Consider the following 17,153-nt stretch of genomic DNA (forward strand, 5'->3'; position numbering starts at 1 on the left):
AAAATCTGCTGTTGTATGTCCAGGAGACTGAAATGTTCCCTACACGGTTTTTGTATCTTGCCATTCCCTAATATCTGATTGTGTCCATTTATCCTTTACGTAGTGACTGTCCGGTTTGGCCGATGTAACATAGCAGAGGGCATTGCTGGCAATATGATGCCATAATTATTAGCATTGGTGGATGTCAGGTAATGACGTGATGTTGTGGCTGATCTGGTTAGGTCCTGTGATGGTGTCGCTGGTGTGGATGTATGTAGCAGAGTTGGCATCGAGGTTGTTGCATGGATTGGTTCCTGAGCTAGAATTACTATGGTGCAGTGCGAGGTTGCTGGTGAGAATATGCTTGAAGGTTGGCAGGTTGTCTGTGGGCGAGGACTGGCCTGCCTTCCAAAGGCCTGTGAAAGCAAGGGATCATTGTCCAGGATGGGTTGTAGATCCCCAATGAGTGCGTTGGAGACTCATCCAGCAATGTCGTCCCATTTATCCAGCTACATGCTGAAGTCCGGCAGAAGTATCTGTCCTATCTTGGGATTCTGTTTTTGCCCCACCACCCAACGAACATGATACAGTTCTGCCAGTGATCTAGAAGCCTACTTTTCCCATCTCCGACTCACAGAAATACTTTCAGATAACACTGAAACGCGGCACTGATACACAGGTAACCTCCACCAACACACAAGAGAAGAACATCAAATAGGATTCCTCCTAGGGTCGAAGAACGTCCTGGACCTATACATAACTAAGCTTCCACTGGTGAGCACAGGCAAAAAAGAACATTGTTGGAAATAAGAACAACATCGCTTGCTCATAGCCTAAGCATGCAGAATGCAATGTCATCCACAGCCCTCAGAACCACCTGGACTTATATCAAGAGAGGCGAAGAGGTGCTTGTTGTCATATGAACAGGTCCTGGACTACCAAAAGAGGCTGCCAGACCAATTCTCAATACCAACATTCTCAGCCACTTCCTCGATCCCACTGAAGGAATATACTAAAAAACTGCACCATCTACTCAGGACACCCCTACACTAAACACAGGACATCAACATACCCTTAGAGCCCCGACCGGCGTCATTCATCACTACCCAAAGCCGCAACCCGGAAACCTGGACACTCCATCACTCGGAATTGGCACTATCACTGAAGGACGTCCAAATTTGTGGATCTCTAACTTAGACCCTTACCACCCAGCACTCCGCATACTCCATGACACAACTGATGGTGGCTGAGAAACTATTAATGCATTGGTGATCTTCCAAAAACACCACCTAGCCACCAATGGATGTGGAGGCCTCTCTACAAACATCCCACAGCACAGATGAATACAGCTGCCGGAACAGTATCTGATGATGCACACACACTGGTGGCTGAGCTCTGGACTTTATCCTCACACACAATTAATTCAAATTAGGTGACAATATATATCTCCAGTCAGTGGCACCGCTATGGGCACCCACATGGCCCTGCAATATGCCAAACATTTTATGGCCGACTAGGGAACAACGCTCCTCAGCTCTCATCCCTCGTGCCCCTTCTCATACCTATGCTACATTTTGATGATATCTTATCATCTGGACCCAAGGGAAGGAGAATCTGGAGGATTCCACCAACGATTTCAACAGCTTCCACCCCACATCAACATCAGCCTTGGGCGATCCAATCTACACGGGAGGTTCCACTCTAGAACCAACGTACAAATAAGTGACAATCAGTTAACAGCCACCTATTACTGAAAACCACCGACACTATGCTGACCTTCTGCCTCACAAGTTTCCATCCTGGACACACCACAGCGTCCATATCTATAGCAAAGTGCTGAGATACAACTGTATTGGCTGCGTCAACCCCTCAAGACAGAGACCACACCTATAAAAATCCTTCAACCAAGCATTCTCAAAACTAATGACACTTACACGAGGAAATAGAAACAAATCACAGGAGCCAGACGTGTATCAAAAGCCTCCTGCTGCAGACAAGCCCAAGAAAGAAACAACAGAAACTCCCTGGTGTCACCATAAAAAGTCCTCAGCTAACTTCAACTCATCATCGAGTGGATATGTTGACCGATCCTGGACAAACGATCCCTTTGCTTTCAGAGCTCTTAGGAAGGCAGGCCAGTCCTCGCCACAGACAACCCGCCAACCTAAGGACATATTCTCACCAGCAGCCACACACGCGCCAGAGTAACTCTTAACTCAGGGAACAATTCCATGCAACAAACTCGATGCACTCTGCCACATATCTAACAGCAACTCCATCACAGAACCTAACCAGTCGAGGCCCACCATCACCGTTCTTACCTTCACGTCCCCAATGAATATACGCCATCAGTATGCCAGCAAATTTGCCCCCGCTATGTACATCGGCCAAACTGGACAGTCACTACGTAAAGTGATAAGGACACAAGTCCAGATATTAGGAATGCAAGAGATACAAACCTGTAGGGAACTGCAGTCTCCCGGACATACAACAGCAGATTTAAAGTCGTCATCCTGCAGCAAAAAACTTCAGGACCAGACTCCAAAGAGGAAATTGCCTGAGTCTTCAGTTCATTGCAAATTTTGACCATCAGCTCAGGATTACAAAGTGAAATGGCTAGCTAATACAAAAACATTATTCGTCCTCCTTGGTGTCACACCTCAACTGCCAGAAGAGGCCCTCATCCTCCCTTGATCTGAAACTAACCTCATTAGTTAATGAGGTTATTGCTGCATATTTATACCTGCGTCTGGAAATTTCCACTACATGCATCCGATGAAGTGGGTATTCACCCACGAAAGCTCATGCTACAATAAGTCTGTTAGTCTATAAGGTGCCACAGTACTCTTTGCTGCTTTTACAGATCCAGACTAACACGGCTACCCCTCTGATACATCCTACATAGTGTTAATTGATGTGTATGGTGCTTTTTAAAGTTCCCAAAAGTGACGTTGTTCTTTTGTATGTGACACCCTTTTCTGCCTCCCGTTTTTCCTTCCTTCCTTTTATTTCATTTTTTTTTTAATTTCCAGAGCCAGGGAGTGTTAGCTACACTTTAGAGGACTGGGAATTAGGACTTCTGGGTCCTATTTGTGTCTTTGCCACTTATTCACTAAGTTTATGTCTACGCTACACTGGCTGTGCCACTGTAAGGTGTCTAGTGTAGAACATAGCCTAAAAAGCTTCTCTGTGACTTGGCTTACCTATTTTTAAAGTAGGCATAATACTTGTCTTCCTCAGAGACCTATTGTTGTGACAAAAGGAAGTCTTGTTATCTTAATACTCTGTCGATGTGTGTCCAAACATCCAACATTTTAATGGTCCTATGGGATCATCTTCCTCGTCTTCCCCTGCTATGTTTGACTGTGCTGAACTAAGGATTTCTACAACACATCTTCCACAGATTTTCTGTTCTAATGGTAAAAATACTTGTTTGGGATCTGATCATCTCCTGTTTTCTCTACTGTAATTTCCTCTCTGTCACCCATACTTCCTCCCAAGCACTATTCTCCAGTTTATCCAAAACATGGTTGACAAAATTACCTTCTTTACATGTCAGGCTGACTTTTTCACACCCTTCTTTGAATCTCTTCACAGGTCCCTCAGACACTGCATAAAACATTAAATTTCGTCCTTACTTTATTTTTGTGTACTGTAATATGTCAATCACATGGTCAGTGCTAAACAAATAATGAATACCAACAGCACAATGAGCAGTAATTGTTCTAGTGTCAATGAAAACATGCCAGAGGATAAGTAACATTAAAATTTTAGGGTAAGTATCATACAGTAGTAGGTCAATCCGATAACCACTGGCCTAATGGTCAGGCAGTGGCTTCACAGTTTTTTTTCGGTCTGCCCGTCCTGGAGGGAGCCCTGCCAGGTTGTATGTAGTGGCACTTAGTCTCTCTTGTGTGTCCCGTCTTTTCTCCCCCACTCCTTAAGATTCTGTCATGACAGAGGGGAGGGTGAGCAGGGGAGAGGGTCCCGACCCAAGGCCTTAAAGGGGTGTTGCGGTGTCCCGACCATTCATTGGTCCACCCAAAGTTAGCCCTATTGGGCTGTCTCCCCTCTGTTTTGGGGCATGGTCTTAGTCATCCTAAAAAGCGACAAAGAGATCTGTGGCACCTAATAGACCAACAGATGTATTGGAACAGAAGCTTTCGTGGGTGAATGCCCATTTCTTCAGACACATGTGTCTGAAGAAATGGGCATTCACCCACAAAAGCTTATGCTCTGATACATCTGTTAGTCTATTGTTGCTTTTTACAGATCCAGACTAACATGGCTACCCCTCTGATACTCAGTCATCCTAGTATCTGCTTCATTTGATAGGGGACAACATCCTTTTCTTCAGAGTCTCTTGAGGGTTCTTGGCCCCAAAGAGAAGGTGGGGAGTATGGATCATTGCTCCTGGAGTGGCCTGACTAATGCTGCATTCATTCTGCCTACAGCTCCAGGTGTAGGCTATAATTCCTTCCCCCATTTCATTGGGCTGCCACTGCCTTTTTTAAACTGTCCCATCACCTGGAACAGGACCTCCTCCCTGGCCTTGCTCTGGTTTGTGTAGGACATGTAAACCTCATCACACACTCACACATTAAAAATGCATCTAATAGATATTGGATTTCTAGGTAGGTATGTACAGCAGTACTAAACTTTTTTTCTTTTTTTTAAATAAAGCAACTGTACCAAATACTCCTATTTTTTGTTTCAGGATGTACAAGGCATTTGCAGGGGAGATGGGTTTTGATGAGTTCCATTTATACTTGAGACCAATGCACTTTGAAACAGCATCTCACAAGGAGAAAGCAGACCAGCCCCCACCAGTATTCATTACAGCTCTCCTAGAAGATGACAGTAGTGTGGACAGGTAAACCAGAACTTTGCTGTATTTCACAGGATGTGGTGTGATTAAATATCTTCCCAGACAGATCATAACCAAGCATCTTCCTTAGCCTGGTAAGGCCCACCATAAGTGAAGGGAACACAAAGATTATTCATGCAGGAAACTTGAAATGCTGTGTAATTTGATTCCTTAGCCATAAGTAACTTTTTCTGTATTTCCAATTTAAAGATGTGCTGTAATAAAAGTGGGGGTAGGGGCACCAAATCTGTGTGGAACATCAGTAATTTTGGAAGTAAAATGGGTGATATCTCTCATAATGAGAGACATTTTTGAGAGAGTTGGGGCCAAGGGAGAGAGACAGTGGTTCCCAGACTTCTACAAATAGCGAAACGGGACCCTAAAAAGCAATTATGGGTTAGTCCATAATTGTGAATGTAAAGTTGCTGCATTACAGAAATCACTCTCCAAAGTTTATCCTACTATACATTGAATAACAACTTCACATCTTAGCCTAAGACTGCAACTGGACCCAACCCCTGCAGAGAGGAGAGACTACTTGTGTCCCTCCCTTTCTCCCCTTATGCAACCAGGCAGGTGTCAGATCCTGAAAATTTTACAGTGACTTTGATTTCACCTTTACAAAACTGGTAAATAAAATTAAATTATTTTTAAAAATCAAGTATTTTGTGCTAGGATGGAAATAAAGTAGGAAAATCCATTGTTCTGCCAGATTCAGCAAGGGTAATTTCTATCGGTGATTCTCAATAGTCAGTATGTATTAGTATTAGCAGGATCCCCTTCCCATCTGAATGAGAGATCACTACTCATCTCCCAGTCGGTTGCATATACTCTAATCCACGTTGGAGACTGGGCTGCTCCAAACATACAATTGCAAGCAGCTGAATCTTCATTCCAGGATAGAATGTGCATAATTGAATTGTGGGCAGTGGCAGGCACTGTCTGTTGTGGCCGATGTCAGAGTCTGGTAGACAGCACAGCATCCCCAAAGGTTAGGATCTAATATTTTAAATGATGCTTGATTAAACAGGACAAGTAGATTTTTCACTTGGTAACCCAACTCCTAGAGCCAAATGGGAAAGAATTCACGATTCTCTGTGTTCAGCCACAAACTTCACAGAACACTTTATTTCTCTCTCAAATGCTTCTGAAATATTTAGTAATACCCTAATCTTCCTTTTTATTTAAAGGAGGAGTTCTTCATTCCTTTGTGTGATACAAATTATGAAGGGAAAGGAGGCAGAAAATACAAAGTTCTTTAGTATTACTTTTCTTTCCTTCAGTCTGGCTTCTTTGATGCATTCTCTATATTATGGATGATTATTATATTTTTTTTCTTGCAGATATATTCCATCTAATTTATTGTTAAGCATTCAAGAGATTGACAGTAATCAAATTGGAAAATTTAGCTTTCATACAAGAGATGGTGTTATTCAGGTGACTAGGTTCTCTTTTTCCAAAGGAAACCAAAATCGTATGCTGCACATATTATTTAACTATTGCAGTAGCACTTAAATGCCTCAATTAGCTTTGGCTTCATTGTGTTAAGTGAAGTATATTTCTCTTACCAAGTTTTTATTATTTTGTGTCTTTCTGTATGTAATAGTGTAATTTTGTTCACTTCTCAGTACTATCGCTTAATAATATCAGTCAAACACTCTGTATAATAACTGCAGGCCAAATCTTACTGTCTTTACTGAGACACAATTCTCATTGAAGTCAATGGGAGTTTTGCCAAAGTATAAGGACTGATGAGTAAAAAATAAACAAAACAGGATTTTTTCCTATTTTGTTTTTTTATTTTTTAAAGAATGCAGAAAAGGGATTTTTTTCAGGGGGAAAAGAAAATGAATCTCTCATTTCCTACACTATTTCAGAGTAACAGATTCTTCACTGTTAATCTTACACTTTTTGCACCATTACATTAAAACAATGGGTACTGTTCAAAAAGTAGAAACAAAATTCTAGTGTCAAAATGTGGAGAGTGTCATGACACAGAACTTTCCCAGTTCTTCAAAACTTACTTCTTTCCACAATTTCCCCATCCATGATGCACATTCTTTACCAATAATTTAATATTAATATATAATATATAATTTTAAAAAATGAAAATAATCAACATCCTAGCCTTACTTTATTTGAACCTCTTCTGTAGTCTGAGGGCATCTCTCTGTCTCATATCCCATTGTATAGATCCTCGATTTAAGTTCCTTGGGGAATACAGATTTCTAAATGCAGCTGAGTGAAGTCACTTCAGCATTTAGCCACATTTAAATGAATATGTACCAATAGTAGAATGATTAACTACACTTCTGGAGATTAGTTAAGGCAAGGAAAAATTAGTGTGATCTCTATAACCTGCCTGGATGTTATGGGGGAAATTGCTAACACTTTTGTATTTTCACCCTTTAGCTTTTGTCCCCATCTGGAGTGGAGAACATGCAGATCGCCCTTGCCTGTCAAGTCACTCAAAAAAATGCTCTTATTGTTGCTGTTCAGCAAGCCTCATTTTGTCACATGATCCAGCCTACACGTACAGTAGACATGAAGGTCAGCAGCATTTCGTTTCCCTAACCCCATTGGGTAAGGTTTTGGGAGCTAACATCATATGCAAGTGCTGATGGTGCTCAGTTAGATATTAATTTTGTTTTACTTTAACAGTTAAAATATAAAATGACTCTAGCAATTCTTTGCAAACATATTACCTGAAAATAAGATGGTTTCACATCAGTGATTCATTTAATGCATATTAGTTGATCCAGGTGACCATGAACAGCTGAAAAATACCACAGAAAAGAATTTAAGGAGCATGGAGGTAAATTATATGCAAGAATCGCTGAATAAAATCCTGTGGCCTGTCGTGTGCAGGGAGTCAGGCTAGAAGATCTTAGTGGTCTCTTCTGGCTTTGACATGTATGATCCCCTAGGAAGGGGATATTTCCATCATGTAACAGCACCAGCAACTCATGTCACCTCTCTGTAATCTTGCCTTCTGCAAATGGCAGCACAGTTGTGACACCATCTTGAATGGGAAGATAACTATAATTGTCTAAGGTTAAACAAAGAGGTTCATAAACCATCCCAAGATTACACAGTCATCATTGTTCTCCATCCCTTGCTTGATAATGTTTTAATTCTGTATTTAAAGCACAGTATTCAGTAGCTGTTTTCCCATCATGTCCCAAACTGATGCATGGTATTACTGCACGCTGTTATACAACTGTTGTGTTTCACCCAGAGATGGCTGCATTTCAGTGATTGGGTTAAGTGATCCCTGTATATAATTTTAAAACTTTTAAAATAAATAGAGATACTTCAGGATGAAAGTTACTCAATGAATGTTCCTTTTATCATTTGTTTTCCTCCCCCCATATAGTTTGAGAGCTGTTGTCCATCCTTTTATTCTGGGACTGATGATTTTCCGCCCCCAGTACCTCAATGCCCCCTTTTCTAGTAACTCCCACTTCTATTTCACTTCTTTGGCAGCCAGTATGTAGAGCAGTGACCATGTTATATACTTTTACTATATACTACATGTGGAAAGAATGGCACAGCAGTTTTTCCAATCTGCCTCCTAATATCTTTCCATTAGGAGGCACCTGATGCTCACCCCTTTTTCCATGAGACTCTCATCACTCATTTCCTTTCTCTGGTAAAAAGAAAAGCAAAAACATACTTCATTGTCTCCACTTTCAGCCCTAGCACTTTGGCTGCTGTTGGGGTGCGATGGGCAAAGGGGCTGCCTTGTGCTTTAGTTGTTTGTATACCTGCCATAGGGACATACATCAGTGCTTCTGAATGTCAGCCAGCAGTGTTTTCCAACATCTTTCTACCACATCAGCGGTGAATGTAAAGGAGTCTTTGTTGAAGTAAACTTATACTTCCTAGTCCCTGAAGCATGCAAGTTACACCAGGTAGGCTTGCTTACCAATATGCACACCTGATTTAGACCCATTATTCCTCATCACATACCTGTGCACTATTAGCCCAAGGGAATTGGTATCCTGAACAGAGCTGGTCCAAAGAATTCTGATAAAACATTGTTTTGTCAAAAATAGCTGATACTGCAAAATCTGAACCTTTTCAGAGATGCCATGGTTCTAATGGAACCCAGGCAGGTTTCTGTCAGAGCCTGGGTTTCCTGGGCTTGCAGCTCCATTGCAGTCCACCAGCTGGACTGCCCTGAAACTGGGGCTCCACCCCTTTCACAGAGTGAAAATCAATGAAACCACATTTTGAAATATCAACATCCTTTGAGAAAGAGAATGATCTCTCTGGACAGGTCTAATCCTGAAGTCATTCCCAAATCATTCTTCTGCAATGCAATATAAGTTGCTGCTGCCATGACTCTCAGCCAACTATTGGGAATAGTCTTTACTTTGGAAAAAGCTTGCTTCCCCCATTAGTATGGACTGATCTTCCAAACACTTAGAACAATTTTAGACAGTAGAATAGTTCTGTGCCTTTTTTTCTTTAGAAAGGCAGTGACTGTGCATTTAGTTTACAGACGTCTCCTCTCAGCAATAAATCATTCAATTACTACTGCATCTGTTTCTGGACTAGATTTTACTCATTTACAGTCAGTAAATATTAGCTGTCTAAATATAAACCTGAACAATTAATAGAGCCAGCAGAGCAGCAGCAACAGCAGGAGGCTTGGGCAGGTCATGCATCAATTATTCAAGACCAATAAGTAAAGAGAAAACATGGCTTAATTACATGTATCAGGATAAAGAACACTAAGAAAAGATCCTTATCTTCTCTTCCTGCTACTCACTTGCTGCTCTCTGTAAATGAGAGTTAGTGGAAACTTTATGCACAATGTGGGGTGCAGGGAGGGGGAGGGGGGAACAGCGGAAATTACCTGCTAATTATTTCTTCCAACACTGTCTCCACTGGTGTGTCCCAGCCCATGTTCTTTTTCTTACCTATCATAAAGCAGGCTTCCTTTCAAAGACATTTGTTTTTCTCTTGCTGCTGTATGTAGTCAATGTTAACCAATGACAATTTTTTTAGACTCGTATTGCATGGGTAGATTGAACTTTCATCTTGTGGTTTTTTTTCCAGTATATTTTAAATACAGTTTGGGATCACTCTTCTGGTGAAGCCAACAACCCCAGCATCCCCATTTTCTTCACTGATGAAATGTGGAGAATGTTGTCTGATTGTAAATTGTGTATTGCCTCTAACTTTCCTTGTCTCCGCAGTTTCATTATTCTTATGCTCACCAAGAATGTATATTATAATAATTGAAGATATACCAATCTCCTAGAACTGGAAGGGACCTTGAGAGGTTGTTGAGTCCAACCCCCTGCCTTCACTAGCAGGAACAATTTTTGCCCCAGATCCCTAAGTGGCCCCCTCAAGGATTGACCTCACAACCTTGGGTTTAGAAGGCCAGTGCTCAAACCACTGAGCTATCCCTCCCTTTATTCAGCTTTCAGTGTGCCTGGTGAATTAAGCTCAGTGGTTTGAGCATTGGCCTGCTAAACCCAGGGTTGTGAGTTCAATCCGTGAGGGGGCCACTTAGGGATCTGGGGCAAAAATCTGTCTGGGGATTGGTCCTGCTTTGAGCAGGGAGTTGGACTAGATGACCTCCTGAGGTCCCTTCCAACCCTGATATTCTATGATTCTGTGATTATACCATAAGAGTATAGCAGGCACAAGGAACTGCAAATCTGTATTGATTTAACAGGCAGTGTTCCCACTAGAATAAGTACAGATTGGTATTCTTAATATTTTAGGAAGCAAATTTAAGTTTGAAGAGTCAAAGCAGCTCAGCAAGTGGAAGAAATTCAAGATCTGGAAATGAAACAGAAAAACAGTCCCTGATGGCTGCACCAGCAGCTTCATATTCTACAGGGCATCCTTTAGATGGACACTGGACCATTAAAAGGTATTGTTACATCCTGGCCGAGTCCCTGTCTCTTGATGGATATTAATACGTTTAAATGCACCCAAATCCTGGGGCCCAAGTGCTTCTAAGCCCCCTGAGTCTGGTTAGAGACTGGTAACTGTTCCTAGCTCTGGGTTTCTCAGGCATTCTCCCATGTGCAGACCTCATGTCTGACATCCTTCTTGTGCAGTAGGACCCTTCAGTTCAGATGTCTTAAATCCCAGAACAAGTGGCATGGCCCTCCTGAGCCCCCAGATGCTTAGACTCATTCTGTCCTTCCAAGATCACCTGGCTGTGGAAGTTCTGGTTTCAAGTTAAACCCTTCAAAGACAATGTGGAAATAAAGCACAGGAATTTCTTGACCACGAACACTTTTAGGTGGCACTAGAGAATTACAGATCTTTGGAAGATAACACAGTCCTGAATGCAGTCCCCTGCCAAGTCTGATCTCACCGTGGGTCTGAGGTTTGGCCAGCATCCTTAGGCCCATCATCCCATTGTGCCTTTTTGGTCTGATCTTCCAGCCTGTGCTGGTGGTTTGAGTCTCCAGCTCAGAAAAGCAGCCCCCTTTTAATATAGTCTCTCTCCCCTTCTTCCCTATGTACTCTAGGCTGAGGAACTGTAGACCCACCCTTTTCCCAAGCAACCTTCTGTGTAGTGGTCATTGCTCTTATGGATGGGTGTTAAGAGATCATCAGAGTTGATGGCTTTTGCTGGCTGTCTCATGGTAGACCTCTTGGAGATGCAGGTTACAATGGAAAGTGAAGATTATAAACAAAATGGAATTCACAAAATGACATGGAATTCCCAGTTTACTCAAACATACTCCTGGTGTATCACAGATATCCTGTTAATGTGGGAAGGAGACAAATGTTGCATTTTGGCAGGAGATTAGACTAGATAATCCTTGCGGTCCCTTCTAATCCCATGGTTCTATGTTTGTAAATATTTTTTGTCTATTTCCCCATATTTCACTTACAATGGAACCAAAAGACGTGTATTGCTAGTCTGTACTTGAGTTTTGTCTCTTCTAGCTACTCTACTCTGTTATCTGTGTGCAAAGAATTTGTTATTAAGCTGAGTATTTTGGGGCATTGTGTTTTAACCTAAAGCAATAGCTAAATGGCTCAGATTGTCTCTATTTGTTCTGCTTCTTATGGCTTAATCTTCCCATTCCCAGTTGCAGAGCTCAGATACAATGTTTTCATTTACCACTCAGGCCTCCAGAAGCTTTTGTATCCATTCAGTTGGAGAAACTGGGGCCACGGGACATGATGCTGAACACGTTCATTCATAAGAAAGAAATCATGGGCAGCAGAATGCAGAACCCTGTAAGTGTGCCAAAGAATTATTATTGGAGAGAGAGAACGATTTTGGTGACCTTCAGCAATATATTAAGATTTTTGATAGCATTGTTTTTTTAAAAAAGACACCAACATAGCACTCAACCTGCCATTATTTTTAAGGAGAGGAGGGGATGGGCCTGTGGTTAGTGTGCCAGACTGGCAATATCCTGGACAAATCATGTGGAATTAAGATAAACTTTGTTGAGTTAGGTTTAATACCTTGTAGGGTCCACTGTGTGTGGTGTTGCGGAATTGTATGCAACTCCTCTAGGAAGAGGGGAATAGTAATGTAATTCTTCCAGTTATCAGCCTTTTGAAGCCACCCTTTGGAGAGGCTGACATACACCAGTTCAAACTGGATTCTCCATAAACTGCCAGTCAAAGAAAGGATTTTTGGATAAAAAGCCTGGTTTTAAAGAGGCTCTGGGTCTTTGTCTTGATCCAGCAAATGGACAGGATTCCCTTAAGAAAGAGTTGGAAGAAGTGGCCCTACTGAGACCCCATAAGACTGTGTCTGAGCTGAAGCTGTGATGAACTTGAAATCACAAGGAAACTCCTTGACTGGGATGTTGATGGCCTGCTCCTGTTAGAGCCCATGTTAGGGCTGGAGTGAGCTCTTGTAATCTTATTAGCATGTGCATATGTTCTTTTATTGTTTTCAGTATGTTTTCTCTGTCGTGCTTTTACTGTAAGAATAAAACAGACTTGCAGAGGAAGTGCTGTGTGTAACATAACTGTTGGCAATCACTCTGATGTTAGCCTCTGAAGAGAAAGGAAACAGGCCTGCTTAGGCAGAGTCTCTTGCTGGGGTATCACAGTATAGTCAGGGGACAGTGCAGCCTGGAAAAATTCTAGTCAGAAGGGTGAGAGATGCGTGTCTCCAATCAAAAGAGGTGACGGTCAGGGGAGCCTGAAGTCTAGAGTGAGTGTCCTTGATGGACCATAAAGGGAGCATACAGGTGCTGTTGCCCTGAACTATGACAGTTAGTGCACCAGCCTGGGGCTCAGGAGACCTAGTTTCAATTCCCTGCTCTTCCACAGACCTCCTATGTGATCTTGGGCAAGTCATTTAGTCTCTTTGTGCCTCAGTTTCCCATCAGTAACAAGGGGATGATAGACCTTCCTTACCTCACTGTGGTGTTGGGTACAACTACATTAATGATTTTGAGGTGCTCAGATACTACAGTGATGGGGTTCTAGAAGTACCTAAGCGAGAGTGCTTTAAAATGTATTACAAAAAACAAAAATAAAGAATCTCTGTTAAAATAATAATAATAAGAATTCTGTAGCAGAGAAGGAAACTGAACTTGAAGTGGATTTAGTTTATTAAATAAATAGTTCATCTATTCTTAGTTTTACAGTTCTGTGGTCCGTGGGTCAGTGAAGTTTAAAGGCTGCCTCTTGTACTTCCCACACTCCTCAATTGTTCTGGGTACTTTTACACCACAGCTGAACATCTGACTATAGATACTTAAATTAAAAAACAAATCGCAATCTGCAGTTGTATTACTAGGTTAAATTAAAAAGGCTAATTGGGGCCATGGCTGAATATAACCAGCTGGGATTGTGAAGAAATTTTCATCCATAATTTAGCATTGCAGTTACATGGGATTTTATTCCGGTGAACCATCCACCATTGGCTTTAATTAGAGACGAGACAAAATACTAGAGTAGGCAGACTTTTTATCAAGTCTCTCTTATGTCACTTTCAGTTTTCAGTTTGTGTTTAATTTTTAGAGGAAGATAAATAGACTTTGTGTCATAGAATCATAGAAGATTAGGGTTGGAAGAGACCTCAGGAGGTCATCTAGTCCAACCAACCCTCTGCTCAAAGCAGGACCAACCCCAACTAAATCATCCCAGCCAGAGCTCTGTCAAGCTGGGCCTTAAAAACCTCTAAGGATGGAGATTCCACCACCTCCCTAGGTAACCCATTCCAGTGCTTCACCACCCTCCTAGTGAAGTAGTGTTTCCTAATATCCAATCTAGACCTCCCCAACTACAATTTGAGACCATTGCTCCTTGTTCTGTCATCTGCCACCACTAAGAACAGCCTAGCTCCATCCTCTTTGGAACCCCCCTTCAGGTAGTTGAAGGCTGCTATCAAATCCCCACTCACTCTTCTCTTCTTCAGACTAAGTAAGACCAGTTCCCTCAGCCTCTCCTCATAAGTCATGTGCCCCAGCCCCCTAATAATTTTCGTTGCCCTCCACTGGACTCTTGCTAATTTGTCCACATCCTTTCTGTAGTGAGAGGCCCAAAAATGAATGCAATACTCCAGATGTGGCCTCAGTAGTGCCGAATAGAGGGGAATAATCGCTTCCCTCGATCTGCTCCAATGCTCCTATTAATGCAGCCCAATATGCTGTTAGACTTCTTGGCAACAAGGGCACGTTGTTGACTTATATACAGCTTTTCATCCACTGTAATCCCCAGGTTCTTTTCTGCAGATCTGCCACTTAGCCAGCCTGTAGCAGTGCAAGGGATTCTTCTGTCCTAAGTGCAGGACTCTGCACTTTTCCTTGTTGAACCTCATCTGATTATGTCTTTACGGTCAGCTTTCTAAGTCGGATCCAGATTTTCTATAGGTCTGGAAAGTCATCCTTATCTAGTGTCTAGAAACTGAGATACTTGGATCCTGTCTTGAATTTGCTTGTGATTCAAGACTTCTCCTAAATGCATTACAAGTTAGGCTTGGTCCTGAACAGACATGGGTGGTGGTCGAAGCCCCATCAAATATTTTATCAAACAAATTAATCAAAATACATAATTCAGTTGAGTATATTCACAAACTATGGAACCAGCTCAATAAGCTGACTGAATATTTGCGGGGGAAATATAAACTGAATACTTTTTGGAAAATATCTCATTGTGTCAATTAAATTGTGTTTAATATCATATCCTGAATAAAAACTATTCTAATAATTTTGTTGAATTTGATAATTGGATTGATATAAATTTTTACAGGATCTGCTGTACTGGCGAAAATCATCTCCGATGTTCATTCTCATCAAAGTTTTTTATGAAGAAAGGAGTTCGACTGCTTTGTAATGTTGCCTATGATCCAGAACTTTATTTAATACATTAATAAAGCAGCATTTCTATAATAGAAAATGTTGCTATATTGTACTATTCGATGGTCTTTTGGATGCAAGGTACACAAATGTTGTAGAGCTGTCACTAAGAAGAAATATTATCTTGCAGAATGAAAATGAAAAAATCAAAAGAGAAGTTATTGCTGAATACTGTCATAAGTGAGTACATCAAATATATACATTTGTCTCTTTTTTTCTTTGTTTTTTTTTTGTTTTTTGTTTAAATCCTGTGCGACTGAAATGTGAAAGTGGCCGAGGCTTTACTTTGAACAAGATCTTTTTCTATTAGATTACAATATAACCATTATAATGTATTTTTCACAATGTTTTATAGTTAGTCATAGAGCAAAGAGAAAGAGGAAGGCTTCTAGTGATTAGTGGGAGATTGTGGGGAGCTAGAGGGAGCACAAATAACATTGAAGAGAGTGTGCTGGAACAGATGGGAAATGCGCCATTCTTTTTCCAGAAGCAGGCTGAGGAGAGAGGTTGGTGAGGTAATTAGTGGATGAGAAAAGATCAGGAAAGTGTTGTCACCACAAGGGTAGAGTTGTAGTAGGAGTAGTTTACAGTAAATCAGAGAATGATCTAGTGGTGATGGAGTGGCTGGCTTTGGTCATAGATAATCCTGTAAATTCAATCCATGTGCTAGGGTGACTGGAGGGATTGGGAAACGGGAAGAATCGGAGTTTCAAACTTGAGTTGAATATTTTTACACTTGCTTTGACTTGGCAGTGTAATAATACTTTACAGCTATAAGTCCCACTCTGGCTTCTATTTCTGTCTATAGGAATTTTGCCATCAACTTCAACAGAAACAGGATTAGATCCTTGTATAAAATGCCAGTTTGTCTACAAAACTAAACAAAAACCAAACCACTAAATGGCAATTTGCATGTAATTTGACTGGATCAGAAGAGAAAAACAAAACACTGGTTTAATAAATTAGATGTCCAACACAAACTTATTATGTCATGTTACAATAAGGCATAGAGGAGTTGATGTTTTTAAAGGGGTGTGAGAATATCATGTGAAAGGTGTTACAGCAGTATAGAATATTAAGCAGCTTTGCTATATGGTGCCACTGTATGTTACAGCATAGCAGAATAGCCATCTTTAAATCTGATGATTTTGCAGTAGACGTTGCCAAAGGATGTGTCAGTGTAGAAAGAGATTAGAGCCAGGAAGAGTACAGCTTATCTGGATGGATGACTCACTGCACAGTAATTTTTATATAAAGACTATATGCTAATATTTGGTACCTTTTTATAGATTGAGCCATCGCATGTCACTATATGCCCTGCGAGGCCAGATCATGGCATACTACAATAGTCTGAAAATCCTGCTAGAAGATTTCCCTGTCATTAGAGACAAATACTTCATGATTGGGCTATCTCAAGAAAAAAAGGGGAACAGAGACTCAAAGGAAAATCTTGAAGCTGATCCCAGGTCTGTAATGTCTTCAAAAATTTGTCCCTGGCTGCCAGAGTTTCAGATTAGCAAGTAGAGATGAGAAAAGAACAGTGTAGCTAATAGTCCATATGCACTTTGAGCCACATTTTCTGCCAGTGTCCAATGGACCTCTGATTTTGTGCACAGAATTGGTTGTGCCTCAAAAAGTCTGCATACATGAAATTCAAATACTCCAAAGACTTCCACCACCATGGATGGGAGAATCAAATGAATTTAGTTTATGTTCAGAATGTAAACCCTATGTTCACAGATTCTCAGGCCAGAAGGGACCATTGTGGTCATCTAGTCTGACCTGTATAGCACGTGCCATAGACCTTCCCCAAAATAATTCTTAGAGCAGATCTTTTAGAAAAAATCCAATCTTGATTTTAAAGTTATCAGTCATGGAGATGCATGGTAAATTGTTCCAATGGTTAACTAGTTTTGTCATTAAAAATTAACCCTTATTTCTAGTCTGAAATGAAATCTTTTAACTCAGTTTAGCTAAAGTTGTCGTCTTGT

General features: G+C 41.1%; 1 protein-coding gene across 1 annotated transcript in view; it reads left to right on the plus strand.

Annotated features, from left to right (window-relative positions):
* Nucleotides 1-17,153, plus strand: part of LOC116815877 (coiled-coil domain-containing protein 162-like) — a 98,454-nt gene that overhangs the window by 22,017 nt on the left and 59,284 nt on the right. The window contains exons 9-15 of the mRNA XM_032764606.2: nt 4,697-4,852; nt 6,190-6,283; nt 7,259-7,396; nt 10,591-10,742; nt 11,962-12,073; nt 15,293-15,342; nt 16,452-16,628. Coding sequence (XP_032620497.2) covers nt 4,697-4,852; nt 6,190-6,283; nt 7,259-7,396; nt 10,591-10,742; nt 11,962-12,073; nt 15,293-15,342; nt 16,452-16,628 — 879 coding nt within the window. The remainder of the gene's footprint in view (nt 1-4,696; nt 4,853-6,189; nt 6,284-7,258; nt 7,397-10,590; nt 10,743-11,961; nt 12,074-15,292; nt 15,343-16,451; nt 16,629-17,153) is intronic.

Source organism: Chelonoidis abingdonii, chromosome 3, assembly GCF_003597395.2.
Source record: "Chelonoidis abingdonii isolate Lonesome George chromosome 3, CheloAbing_2.0, whole genome shotgun sequence".
In the NCBI taxonomy this organism is placed as follows: domain Eukaryota; kingdom Metazoa; phylum Chordata; order Testudines; family Testudinidae; genus Chelonoidis; species Chelonoidis abingdonii.